Source organism: Montipora capricornis, chromosome 10, assembly GCF_036669925.1.
Source record: "Montipora capricornis isolate CH-2021 chromosome 10, ASM3666992v2, whole genome shotgun sequence".
In the NCBI taxonomy this organism is placed as follows: domain Eukaryota; kingdom Metazoa; phylum Cnidaria; class Anthozoa; order Scleractinia; family Acroporidae; genus Montipora; species Montipora capricornis.
This window is the reverse complement of record NC_090892.1, coordinates 11,128,851-11,141,350: the sequence shown is the minus strand read 5'-3', so window position 1 is coordinate 11,141,350 and position 12,500 is coordinate 11,128,851. Positions and strand designations below refer to the sequence as shown.

The following is a 12,500-nucleotide window of genomic DNA, read 5'->3' as shown; positions in this document are numbered from 1 at the left end:
ACCCAGCGGAGAATTCGTTGCTTTGGCGACTGTACATTCAGCAACGGATTGTTTACTCCGAACTTTCGCTATTCAAATCAGTCGGAAATCTGGACTAACGTAAAAAAATTATCTCAATTCCATCGTCCTTTACAGACAGCGTCCGGGTAAAGAACAAGTTAGCGATTTAAGGATAGAGGCGACCAGCAACTTCCATTGATAAAACATTCGTTAGTTACAGAGTAAGAAACGGCATCGTTCGGGTAAGTGTGACGTACCGGTAGATTCCCCGCGCGTTATTCAGGTTACTTTAAAATTTGACCCCAGTGGAATCTCCAGGAGAAATTCAAGACCAGCGACCGTGGATACGACGAAAACCATTTCTCCTGGTCATGGCTGGCTGAAATTTTTGGCAGTTTAATCTGCGAAGTGTTCATCACTGCTTCATAAATCCTATTGTCAATTCTCGTCGTTGGAGAATAAATAATCACATTTTTCTATACAAGTTTGTATGAAGAAGATAAAGTACATCTGGCTCGACATCTCCAAACGTGTAAAATCCGGGCGAATGATTGTCGGGAACAAAACCAAAGACAAATTTCGTGATTCCATCTTGTTCTCGTCGGAATATTCAGTGATACTGGAATTGAAAACAAAAAGAACAAGTTGTCATTGCTTAGTTTACGAGTCACTTCAAAGTGAAAGAATTGTTCATAAGCCATGCAAATTCAAGGCTGTGCGCTAAGTAACCTAGTCTTTGCATGAAAGTACTGCACTGCAGGTGTGAGCACGTTTGTCAGAATCTGCAGAAAGTTGCTGTGACTTTTACTCCCGAGGATTAAAAGCCGTTTTGAACCGTGGAATTTTCGGACCTTGTCGTGCGATAGTTACTGGAACAGATGGGAAGTCATTATCCTATAATGCGAAGGAAAAAGAAATTGAGGGACTTCTTCCCGGGTTTTATGGGACTATTTACACTGGGAAACAAAGACCAACCTCTTCTTCGGAATGTTTAAGCCGCGACCTGGCAAAGACACCAGGAAATTCAGTCATTTTTCCAGTAAACTAGTGTGATAAAGCAACCTACCGATTTAGATGAAACATGACACGCTTGAAAACAGCCAAGTTGTGAGGTGGAATGTTGTGAAGGATCTGTTTTAACCGTGCTAGGCGGTCATTGGCATCAACGTGTACTGAAAAACAAGACGGGCAATAATAAGAAATTAATAACAAGAAGTGGCATGCGCGCCTGTGTCCATGTATTTCCCTTGAGCGTTGGCGAATATTTTTTTTATCTATTTCGCAAGCTCATTGACTGGCCACAACGCATGTACGAGGGATAGGGCATGTTGGCGCAGAACTATGCAGGCCTTTTACGCAACTGAGCGCGAAGAAACGAGCTGGGCTGAGCTGAGCTGAACCAGAACATACAAAAATTAGTACACTTACCCATAGCTTCGTGTAACGAGGTCTGATAGGCATTCGGGATAATTGGTTCTGGAAGTAGCTTCAGGAAGGACTTGAACGCGCCTGTCACCGCGTGAACTCCAATCCCCAACTCGGCCAATTCAACTTGAGGATCTGGTATGAGATGATATCATTTGGATTTCAATAACATTTGTTAAGATCTACATTTCCTGCATAATCATAAGCCGGGGCAAAAATATCTTTGAAGTAGTATTCACCGTCCTTAACAGTCGACATTTTTCGTGTTCAGGTAGCAAACGGTTTGGCTTCAATCCAGGTTTGACATATATAGCTTTGGTCAGGACCACACTGGTGGCTACGCAGTTATTCAAGTCAACAATCGGAGAGATATAAACTTCAAGCTGAGTGTTTATTTTTAATTTGTTTAGAGCTGCTTTTTGCTCTCTATTCAGTGAATTTTTTGGCATATCTTGAAAAGATTATTAATTTTGAATCGGATCACGTTGCATCAAGCTTGGCTTGGACGACCTACGACAGATGAGCAGAGCAGATTGTCCTGTTTTGTTTGGTTTTCTTTATTTGATTGCTTTTCGTCAACGCTCAACGAAAATGATTCAAACTTGGTTTTTCCCGTAAACTCGTTGTTTAAGTAAGGCAGTAAGAATAATTATTATATGGCTTGTGTTTGTAGCCGATATAACGCGCGCTCTGATTGGCCAATTGTGACTGAATTATAGGGCATTATTCTTCCGCAATGCCCACGGGCCGATTACGGGCTTGCGAAAACAAAGCAAAAGGTAATTAAAAAGCCATATAATAAACTACTTACTAACCGAGCTTGCTCGAGCCGTACTGGGGGATATTGGCCCTCGGTCGTTTTTGTACGGACCTCGCTGCGCTCGGTCCGTACTGCCAGGACCTCGGGCCAATATTCCCCAGTACGGCCCTCGCGCTCGGTTAGTAAGACGTTAATAGGCTGATTTAGCAACAGAACGGGAACGTCAGTGGCGACGGCGCGCGCAGAAAAAAACCCCAATGGGAATTCAGAATAGAATAGACTCTTCTCTATTCTAAATTCTCATTGGTAGTTTTGCCGCGCGCGACGTCGCCACTGACGTTCCCGTTCTGTTGCTAAATCAGGCTATTAACTTCTTACTAACCGAGCGCGAGGGCCGTACTGGGGAATATTGGCCCGAGGTCGTGGCAGTACGGAAATCAGCCTAATAAACCGGTAGCTCCGCTTTTAGGTTTGGCTAAATCTATATATTCGTCTATAGCCCGCACTTGAAAATATGTACATTTCTTTCATTGAGTCCTTTCACGGGAACACATGAGCCCAACAAATTGACCTGCTCACAAATGTGTGGCTTCATAGCTCAGTTGATAGAGCACTGCATCGACATCACAGAGTTCCGGGGTTTCAAATGAAATCCATTGGTATTTTGGAGCCACCTGAATTTTTCAGGTGTCTATAAGAGAGAGACAATTGCTTAAAATTATCCAGGTAAGTAAGAGGATCCTTTCTCTCTTTCGTCTATGGCCTGCAATTCAAATATGTACATTTCTTTTAATTTGGAACTGATTGGAACTTACTTTCTTCAACTTTCTGCTCAATGAGGCTAATATCCGCTTGGTTGCCGTTGACTCTGTAAATTCCCTCAACTTGCATTCCTTTAGATAAGGAAAGTAAATCTTAAATTTCAACGGAGTGTCAGAGATCTAAGAGATCACGTGGGTTCTCTGATGTTGAACGCAAAACACCCATTAGAGCGGTTTTCAAAATGTGTCGTAAAACCAAAACCAAAGTAATTACTTTGGCCAATCAAAAAGGAAGGAGACAATCCAGTAAACCAATCAAAACTGGAAATAATTACTCGTAGCCGACACAAAGCGCGGGAAAATGTGCACGCGCGAGCTACGATTGGTTTTGGTTTCACTTCTAATTGGTTGAAAAAGTGGCGCGAGAACTTTGAACCAATCACTAAGTGAAGTAATGCAAAAAAACCAAAGCAATTCGCTAATTACTTTTGACACTCAATTGAAAACCGCTCTAACCTGATCGTAGAGAGGAATTAGAAAATGACTGGCATAGTAGGAGATAAAAAAAGGCGAAGTTCCTGGAAGTTACCGGACGAAAAGGGATTCAAATAGTCATTCAAAGGTTTATTTTTCTCATGAAGTCAATCATAGGTAAAAGGTAAAGTCCTTTTACGAGCCAAGTGGCCCAATACGCCGACTAGGAGTATTTCTACCCCCTTCCCCCCTGGATGGGATGCTTGTCCATCACAGGGTTATCCCCAGCATTAAATTCGCCGGTACCCATTTATACACCTGGGTGGAGAGAGGCACCTTGAGAGTAAAGTGTCTCGCCCAAGAACACGACACAACGTCCCCGGCCAGGCCCCCAACCCGGACCACTCGCTCCAGAGTCAAGCGCACTAACCATGAGGCCACCCAGCCTCTCAATCATAGTTAGCTTCTTTTGACCCAGATTTGTAGGCAAGTTGTCTCTATGACTTTTCACCGAGACAGATCAACTGCTGTTTGGACGCGTCCTCACGTCCCGATCGGTTTCTTGCCTTTGAGGCAAACGTACTTCCGGATAGTGAAGTTTACTTCCGTTGTGAGCATCCGTTCCCAAATGCTGACACGCTCAGCTAAAGCTATCTAATGTATGTAGAAGATTCCCGACAAAACGCGAAACGGAACTCACTAATCGCATGCCGTACCTGAATTCTCTACAAATTCAATGCATTTGTCCACAAAAGCTGGCACGAAGCATCCAGCTTCACAGATGTTTTCGAGCGGTTGAGCAAAGTATGTGAAATTGTTCACTCTCTTCTGCCTGTTTTCGAAAAACTTGTCTATTTTCTCCTTGTCCTTTCTCTTCTTTTTCTCCTCTCGCTTCTGTCGTTTCTCGTCTTCTCGCGATTTTTTCTCCTCCTTTTTCCTCAGCTTCAGAGCTTCACGTTCCTCGCGAGTCGGCTTCTTTCTGGACGATGACCACGGCTAAAAAGAGTACGGAACGACTAATTTAGTGAAGGTTGCACATTTGCGTTAGACCAAAACTGTTTAGGAGAGGAACCGAATTAGAGGAAAGTCCCAAGGGACCTTTTTAGCTATGTTGTCACGTTTTATCGTTATACATCACACGACAAAATTCGTTGGAATAGTTCCTATCAAAGTTTGCCTTTCAAATACTGGCAGAACAGCAGTCTCAGGGGACTGCCACAAAGCTGAAAAATGTCCATGAAGGAAAGAAAGCAATTTCCCGACTGGCGAAGCTTTATAATGTGAACAAGATAAAACGGTTAGAGGATCAAACTTCCCGCATACCACACTGATGGTTACTGTTTGGTTCGACAGACCCATCGATTTACGGACCGAACGAGCCACCCACCGACCGGCCTATCTATCTACCTACGTATCCACCTTCTGGGTAAAAATGTCGGCCAACAAGGCCAGCCGAGCCGGGAGAAAACTAGCGTAACTCACAGCCGTACGGAGATTTAATAATTCAAGTACATTAGCATATGAATTGTTTTACTACCAGTGACCATTACATTTTGCTCCAAGCATGGACCAAAAGTAGGAAAAAAATCAAAAATAAGAGGAAAAAAGGAAGGACTTGAAATTATGGGGGAAATGGGAGCTCAATCAACACCCTGCGGGCTTAGCGCCGGCTTCATCACTTTATTGTTCTCGTCTATTGTGATAGGGGTCCTTAACTGAGGGCCGCCCTCTTGAAACAACCTGAACTGTAACAGTAACACTTGGTTTGCAAGCAGTGTCATCCTTAACTGTTACTGTTTGGTCGACACTCACCGATTTTTTCAATTTTGATCCGACAGGAGAGTTCGGATCGTCTTCGGTTTCCTGCAACAAATTAAATTCAAATCTGGAATAAGCCTTAAGTGCCCGAGCCTTTCCATCTTCAAAGCAGATTTGATGGTTGAAAGTGGAACTAAAGCTACTGAAAAGTACTTTCGCGAGGTTGTAATGAAATAATACTGTAAACTATATTTAAGTGCATGTCTATAGTCTTCTGGCATACTAATTGACGCTATTGTACACCTAAATCAAATCAGTTTATTTCAAATCAACTGAAATCTAACATTGATTTTGAGGAGAGGGGAAAACTGGAGTACCCGGAGAAATACCTCTCGGAGCAGAGAAGAGAACCAACAAACTCAACCTACATATGACGCCGAGTCTGGGAATGGAACCCGGACAACAATAGGCCACTTCGGAAAATACCATTGTCCATAATACTCTTTGTTTGCTGTTTGCCACCCACCCTCCCCCCCCCCCCCTCCAAATTTTGCATAAGCATTGTTTCCAGTTTCTTTTGGGACTTACAATGGTCCCACGAGAAAACAATGCATATGCAAAATTTGGCGCACAAACATTTAACAGGGAGTATTATGGTATTTCCTAAGTGGCCCATGGTGGAAGGCGAGTGCTCTCATTACTTCTCCATCCCTCCTGCCCTAAAAGGAATTACAACAAAATGCCGTGTGAGGGGACTCGAAAATTGCTCTTACTGCATTGAGTTGAATACTCCAAGGCAAACTACATACCTCCTCAGTCGCAACATCGGATTCTCTATGAGGAATGTCCAAATGATTGGGCTACAAAAATTAAGAGAGAAACGGGTTTTGAAGATGTCACACTTATCACAATCCTGGTTTAAAGAATGCTATTACTCTAGTCACGAATTTACATTGCACAGGAAAAAACACTCGAAAGCGATTGGCTAAGAGCCACGCTGCTTAGCTGTGTCACCGATTCCAAATGCCATCGAATTGATTGACTGATAAATACGAAACGCTACAAACTTCAAATACTTTGTCAACAAAAAAATTACGGAATTTTGCTTCTATTGTGATTGGGCTATAAAAAATTGAGAAGCGAGTTTTAAAGATGACCCTTGGATTGAAGAATGCTACTACTTCAGTTAAGAATGTACATGAAAAAATACCCGACTGCCATGTTGTTCAACTGTATCACCAATGCAAAGAGCCATCAATTTTGATTGATTGATGACTTTTAAACGGCACAAACTCCCCACACACTGACAACAAATTATTTTCTTTACGGATACCTCGTTTTTTTTTTCTCAAGAATTTAAATAGAAACGATGTCATATCACAAGGCTGAAATCTCTCCAACTCATTCGCTATCAACATCTACAAACAACTCACCTTGGAATGTCCTTTACTCTTTCCTTTTTCCTTGATGAATTCCAAAGTGGATTCATCTTCCTGGCTTGACGACATGGTCCCGCCTTTTCTTGATTCTTTCTTGGCTGCAAAATTAATTTACACTAAGGTTAGAAATGGGGTAGAAACCTAGCACTTCACATTACACTCCAATCAGTTAAGTCTGTTCCAATATAAGTCCTACACGGCCAACGTTTGCAAAAACGTACTCCTTCCTTGTACTTGTGCATGTTCATTGCCGTGACTTCAACATCTTCAGTTCCCACGGCTTGCTCCCGTCTGACTTTATAGCTCAGTCAGTAGAGCAGCGGTGATCTAACCCGAAGGTCGTGGCTTCAATTCCCACCCTGGTCAGAGTTTTTCTCTGTCCTTGTGTAGGCCCATCTCCATTAGTAGAGCTAACGCTCAAATGGTTCATATGGGGTAGAAACCTTGCACTTCACATTACACTCCAATCAGTTAAGTCTGTAAGAAAAGTGGACTTGAGTTGATACAAGAAATAAATTCACCACTGATGGAAGGAACGGAACGTCAACTTTCCAATTTCCCTATAGGGTCTCGTATTATCTTTAATCAACGCAATTGACAAAACCTAATTTCTGTGCTTCCACCAGTATAATTTCTTCACAAAAACCCAGGTAATTTGATGAACTTTCGCGATAGAAATCTCAAGAACGCGCGGAGAACAGACCGATGTTTCCTCAGATTTAATTCAGTCAAAACTAGCAACAAGTTTGGAAACAGGTGTGGGACCAACTGCTATTAAAATCGTGAAACCCGAAGAAGGTAATATCGCATAACGCTTGTCTATTTGGTAAATACTCAAAGCAAAGGTATTCATTTTTCATTATGCTCTCGCTTTTTGCTTTTACATTCATACCCTTGCTCGTAAACTTCTCGTAAAACAGATAACTCTTTCGCAATAACAATCTGACACAGCCTGAATCACTCGTTTCTCGTGCAAGTTTTATTTATGGGCTTCTCTCGTTGGAAGAACCGTCTCTAGAAAAGCTTTACAGGGTAAGGTTATTTCCCCTTTTCTATCATTTGGTTTCGAACCATGCCTACGAGAAATCCGAAAATATCCAAAATCGTTGACACTTAAATACGTAATACAGATAACAGTAATCTTCTTACGTCATCGCCAGAATGTTGGTAGTTCAAACAAAAGAAGCAAACGGTAAAGCTCTTATTTTTGGCACCAACATGATGGGATTGACGCAACGTGTCAGTCAAGAATATAAGGCAAAGGAGTGACTGAGTGCTTTGACAAAGATATCGGGAAGGCAGGAAAACAGTTTCACTGGTAACTAACTCCAGTTTAATCGATAACTTCACCATCCCCAGCTCCGTTCTCACCTAGGCGCTTTCCGGGGAAAAGCTGTTTCTTGTGCACCTCGGTGGGCACATTTGGCGTCGTAACGTGGCCAGTACGCTGCGTGCTCCGTGAGCGCCGTATACCGTGTTTCTTTTTTTTCTCCTGTCGCTCCTCAACACGAGGCAGGGTCGCCTCGTCACCAGTTCCTTGATCGGAAGTGTTGCTGTCCCCTCTTTTATTTCCTCTTCCGGTTACTGGCCGACCAAAAGTGTCTGAAAACATAGGAGCAAAATCAACTATCTTTAGAACTAAAGAATATCAAAGAAAACTTTCAAACCGTTTTGGTTTTTTTGTCCCTTTCACTTTGAATCGACACAGTTTTGGCATGATGCCCCTCAATTATTTTGAAAAGTAAATTTCTCCTGAAAATTTTCGTCGAATCATCTCTCGTATTATAAAATGCAACAAGCTGATAAAGCCGAATAAGCCACCGTAAAAAATATGTGACGAGCGCTGGCCCTTTGTCAGAGAGGTTATAAATTAAGCGACGAAAATAAGCTTGCGATTCCTCCGTTTCGCATTGATCTGCTTGGTAATTGGCTAAAAATATTGCCCCAAATTTTCAACCAATCAAAAGTCGAAGCAAAACCAATTGCGACTTGGTTGCATGCGTTTTCGCGCGCTTTCCACCAGCTTGCCTTGCTGTATGCGTTATGATTGGTTTAATGGACTGTCCGCGTCTGCTTGGCCAAAGTAGGGACTTAACGATCTTCGACAGCAACGACGACGAAAGCGTCACCTCAAAATATAGCTCTGACCATCGCAAGTCATTCGCGATTATTCCATCTCGTTCACATTGTACAACGTGGACGAAGTATCCTAGAAAAAATCGGGTACCAACGGTTTCTGAGTAAAGATAGAAGATTGTATGCTCAAGATGTCGTCGAAACCTCAAATTTGGCTATTTCACGTCGTTGATACGCCAATAGGGAGCTTACGAAACGAGGCCGACGACGGCAACGAGGACTGGCTTTATTTAAAAATACAAGTTCGCGTTGTTCATATCACTAAGAAACTACTTCGGGTAGTTTCGCGTTAAAAATGTGTAGTAACTGTCGAGGAATTAAACTGGTATGAGTGAGTTGGAAGCGTAGAGAGAAAACTGAAAATTCATCGTCATGTGCTAACGTCCTCCACAGAACCTTGAATTTGGTCATTTCAGGTCGTCATTTAGGAGATGACGGCAAAGAAATGTACACAAATGTAAAAGGCACGTGCAGAGCGTGCAGAGCTATTGTTTTTGCTCACTAAACCTATTGTTTTGTAGCGTCGTCGTTGCCGTCGGCGTCGTCGTTTCGCGTAAGCTCCCTACTTACAGCATAAATGTGTGCTAAACTGCGTGCAGCACGTGCAGCACGATTAAGTTTCCTCTTTAGCCAATGATATCATTATTATTCTGTGACGTTGTCGTTGCCGTAGCTACCGTCGTTTCTTAAACTCCCTCGTAATTCCACTGGACTTCGTTCACAGCACTGGGCCCGGTTGTTCAAAAGCCGATTAACCCTAATCCCAGATTAAAAATTAACCAAGAAGTTTATTTCTCTACTCCCAAATCCTTTTCAACGCTGATTTGGAAAAAACTTTACATTAGAAGAAGTAAATCTTGAAAAACAAACATAAGCAAAAGAAACTTTCACCAAAAAGTTGAAGACATGAAACAAAAGTTTAAGCTAATCCTGGATTAAGTTAATCGGCTTTCGAACAACCGGGCCCTGAATCGTAAAGCGAACTCCTCTCCAACTCTTACCTCTGCGAGATAATCTCTCAAGAGTGCTAACATCTTCAGCCGAATGTGCAAGCCTCAATGATCCTTTGGAAGGGAATCGAGTGTGGACCTTTGCCTTCTGGTCTGACGCTTTGGGCTCTTCAATAACAGCAACAGCGATAACGCGAGATCTGTTGCAGACCTTGGGTTTGTTTTTCAACGCGTCTTGAATCTGGGCGTACTCTGGGTCACTGACATCCTACAGAACAGATCCAAATTCAAGTTAAAAACGCTGGCAATGTCTTAAGCGTGCAGGTAAAGGATAGCGAGGATTTATGTTTAGTTGAGGACTGTCAGGTCACGTTTTCATGTATCGGAGTTAAAAGTGTTATGGGGTTGTCATGTTTGTGTCCTTTGAAATCGTTGGTGCATGGTCGAAACGATGCCACGATGTTGTTTTACGAATTACTCGAACAGCTAAACGCGACATTACAAATCAAACTTGGACAAATTACATAAGAATCCGGACAGTCTCGCAAGAAATTCTTTCCTTTCAACAACTGGTTATGTTTGTCCTCCTCGATCCCTCTTCAGTCATCCCCAAAAAGCTCATAGTACCTGACAATACCAACGTATGCACATTCAAAAGTACTGTATCGTATCGAGTATCGTAGCTCTTGTATCGAGCCAACACCGCGGAAACAATTCATACATCGTTATTAGCTAAAGTTTGAGAAAACAAACCTCTTGTTGAGCAAGAGGAGCCTCCACGTTATTCAGATTTGGCTCCGATGAATGGATATCTTGCCGCGTTTCCTGTCTTACACTCATCTTGACCCACAAGTCTTGCCTTGGCTGCAATTTATTATTAAACAGATCGATCTTCTCTCGGACGCGCAACGAGTAGGGATCCTCTGCCGAGACGGGACGAGGTCTCGGTTGCAGGTCGGCCACGGCGGCATAAATGTTCTCTTCCTTCCGGTTGTCATTCTTAAATGTGTTGTATCCTTCGTCGCAGTTGCTCCTCAGCGTGTCAGTCCCAGAGTCAGCCGGAGGGAAGTCTTCATCCAAGTTGTATTTCCTCTGTGGGATTGGCGGTGGAAGTTCCAACTTGGCGGGAGGGGTCTCTCGGGCAGATTTTTGCTGCTGAACAAGATTGGCGTTGGCATAAAGAGTGTTTTCAATCAAGTTCACCTCGCTGTCATTCATGGCCAGTTCCTTCGACTTCCTGAAAGAGCGTTTCCGAGAGAGATCCACCTTCGCGTAGAGATCCTCAGTCTTGCTTTCCCTCTTCTGCCAGACCTCGTTATTCGGTACAGTGGTCCCAGGGAGAGCACCGCCCCTTTGCAAGCTTAAAAACAGTGCATTGGGAGTTGATGTGGCATAGGGCACTAGATCGTCGCTTCCTCTCGAGTTTCTTGCTTGGTCTGTATTCTTCACCGCTTCTATAGCACTGTACCCTGGCACAGGCACTTCCTTCTCGTACACAGCATAAGGATTGATGTCGGATTCTTCCGAAGTTTCCTCTAGTTGCTCGTAGTCTTGTTTTGGCAAACTGGGATGTCTGTTAAGACTTCGCCTTCTGTTGATCTCGTCTTCAAAATTTGTTGGTTTCTTACTTGGTGGTTCTGGCAGAGGATCGTGCTTTCGACGGACTGAAACCTGATGCTGCTTTTCAGATTGGCGCAACTGTTGCTCATTGAGAAACTTCTGATAGGCCATCTCACTGTCCCGCTTCTTTTCCCACACGTCATTAAAAAATGCAGCAAATGCTCCAACTGCAAAAAGGAAAAAAAAATTGAAAAAAGTACATGAGATACACATACAACTGAGGACCATATAAGAGCAGCATTGACAAATAGTGTCGAGCGTTACAGTGGGGAAGTGGTTAGCGCACGGAATTCCTGACCATAGGGTCGGCGATTCTGAACCTAGCCCTGCCACTGTGTTGTACCTGTATGTTAAGCCCTCAGTAAAAATTGCCTCGACACATGGCTGCGACCTTATACGACATTGTAAAGACGTCACACCAAAAGTCGGTCACCTTCGTGTGAAAGAACAGGAAAGGCCGCAAGACCAGGTGACTCATTGCCTTGGTCTCTGTGATAGTCCTACGGATTGTTTTTCTTTTTTAACCAATCATATTCTTGCTTTGTGGCGATGCCGCTGCTTTAACTCCTTATATTATTGGCTAAAAGACGAAAAACAACCCTGCGGCACGCGTTTTTTTAATACTACTCTACAATCATGGACAAACGTTGTTGAGGCATAAAAATTACCAACCCTTCTTTCCCTTGGGGTAAATTCTCTTCTCTCCCCTCGTGAGAGGTAGCATCCCCTTCCCCCCTTTTCAATGTTGGAAACAAATAACCATCCACGTTGCAACGTCGTTTTCAGGGGGAGGGGGAAAGGGGGGTAGGGGGTGACATATGTAAAAGGTGTTTTCATTCAAATACAAAAAACTGTTGTTAGTTCAAAAGCGTTAGTTTTGATAAATTGTCTCAACAATTTTGTCCATGACTGTAGGCAAAACTGAAACATGAAATGACTAGATTTAAGGTTGTAACGACAACGTGTGCACACAGTTGTGAATCTTTCATTTTCTATTTTTACTTCAAAACCGTTCGTACCAGTCCAATTAATGGAATAATCGTGAAACACTAAAGACACCTTTAACGTGGACTTTGAATAGACGTTTTCGTCGCCTCGTAGCCGTCGTCGTTTCACGAACTCCCTATTACCTTGTGAATGCGGTATGGACTTCTTTCCTTCATGAAATACTATTCTG

The 12,500-nt window shown here is 43.0% G+C and overlaps 1 protein-coding gene across 1 annotated transcript in view; it reads right to left on the bottom strand.

Annotated features, from left to right (window-relative positions):
• Positions 1-300: 300 nt before the first annotated feature.
• LOC138019398 (rho GTPase-activating protein 5-like) overlaps positions 301-12,500 on the bottom strand; it is a 28,502-nt gene continuing 16,302 nt past the window's right edge. Inside the window, exons 9-19 of the mRNA XM_068866172.1 lie at positions 10,457-11,490; positions 9,755-9,971; positions 7,989-8,219; positions 6,612-6,715; positions 5,988-6,038; positions 5,233-5,283; positions 4,137-4,416; positions 3,001-3,078; positions 1,429-1,560; positions 1,067-1,172; positions 301-619 (exon numbers count right to left, since the gene is read on the bottom strand). Coding sequence (XP_068722273.1) covers positions 439-619; positions 1,067-1,172; positions 1,429-1,560; positions 3,001-3,078; positions 4,137-4,416; positions 5,233-5,283; positions 5,988-6,038; positions 6,612-6,715; positions 7,989-8,219; positions 9,755-9,971; positions 10,457-11,490 — 2,465 coding nt within the window. The 3' untranslated portion in view covers positions 301-438. The remainder of the gene's footprint in view (positions 620-1,066; positions 1,173-1,428; positions 1,561-3,000; positions 3,079-4,136; positions 4,417-5,232; positions 5,284-5,987; positions 6,039-6,611; positions 6,716-7,988; positions 8,220-9,754; positions 9,972-10,456; positions 11,491-12,500) is intronic.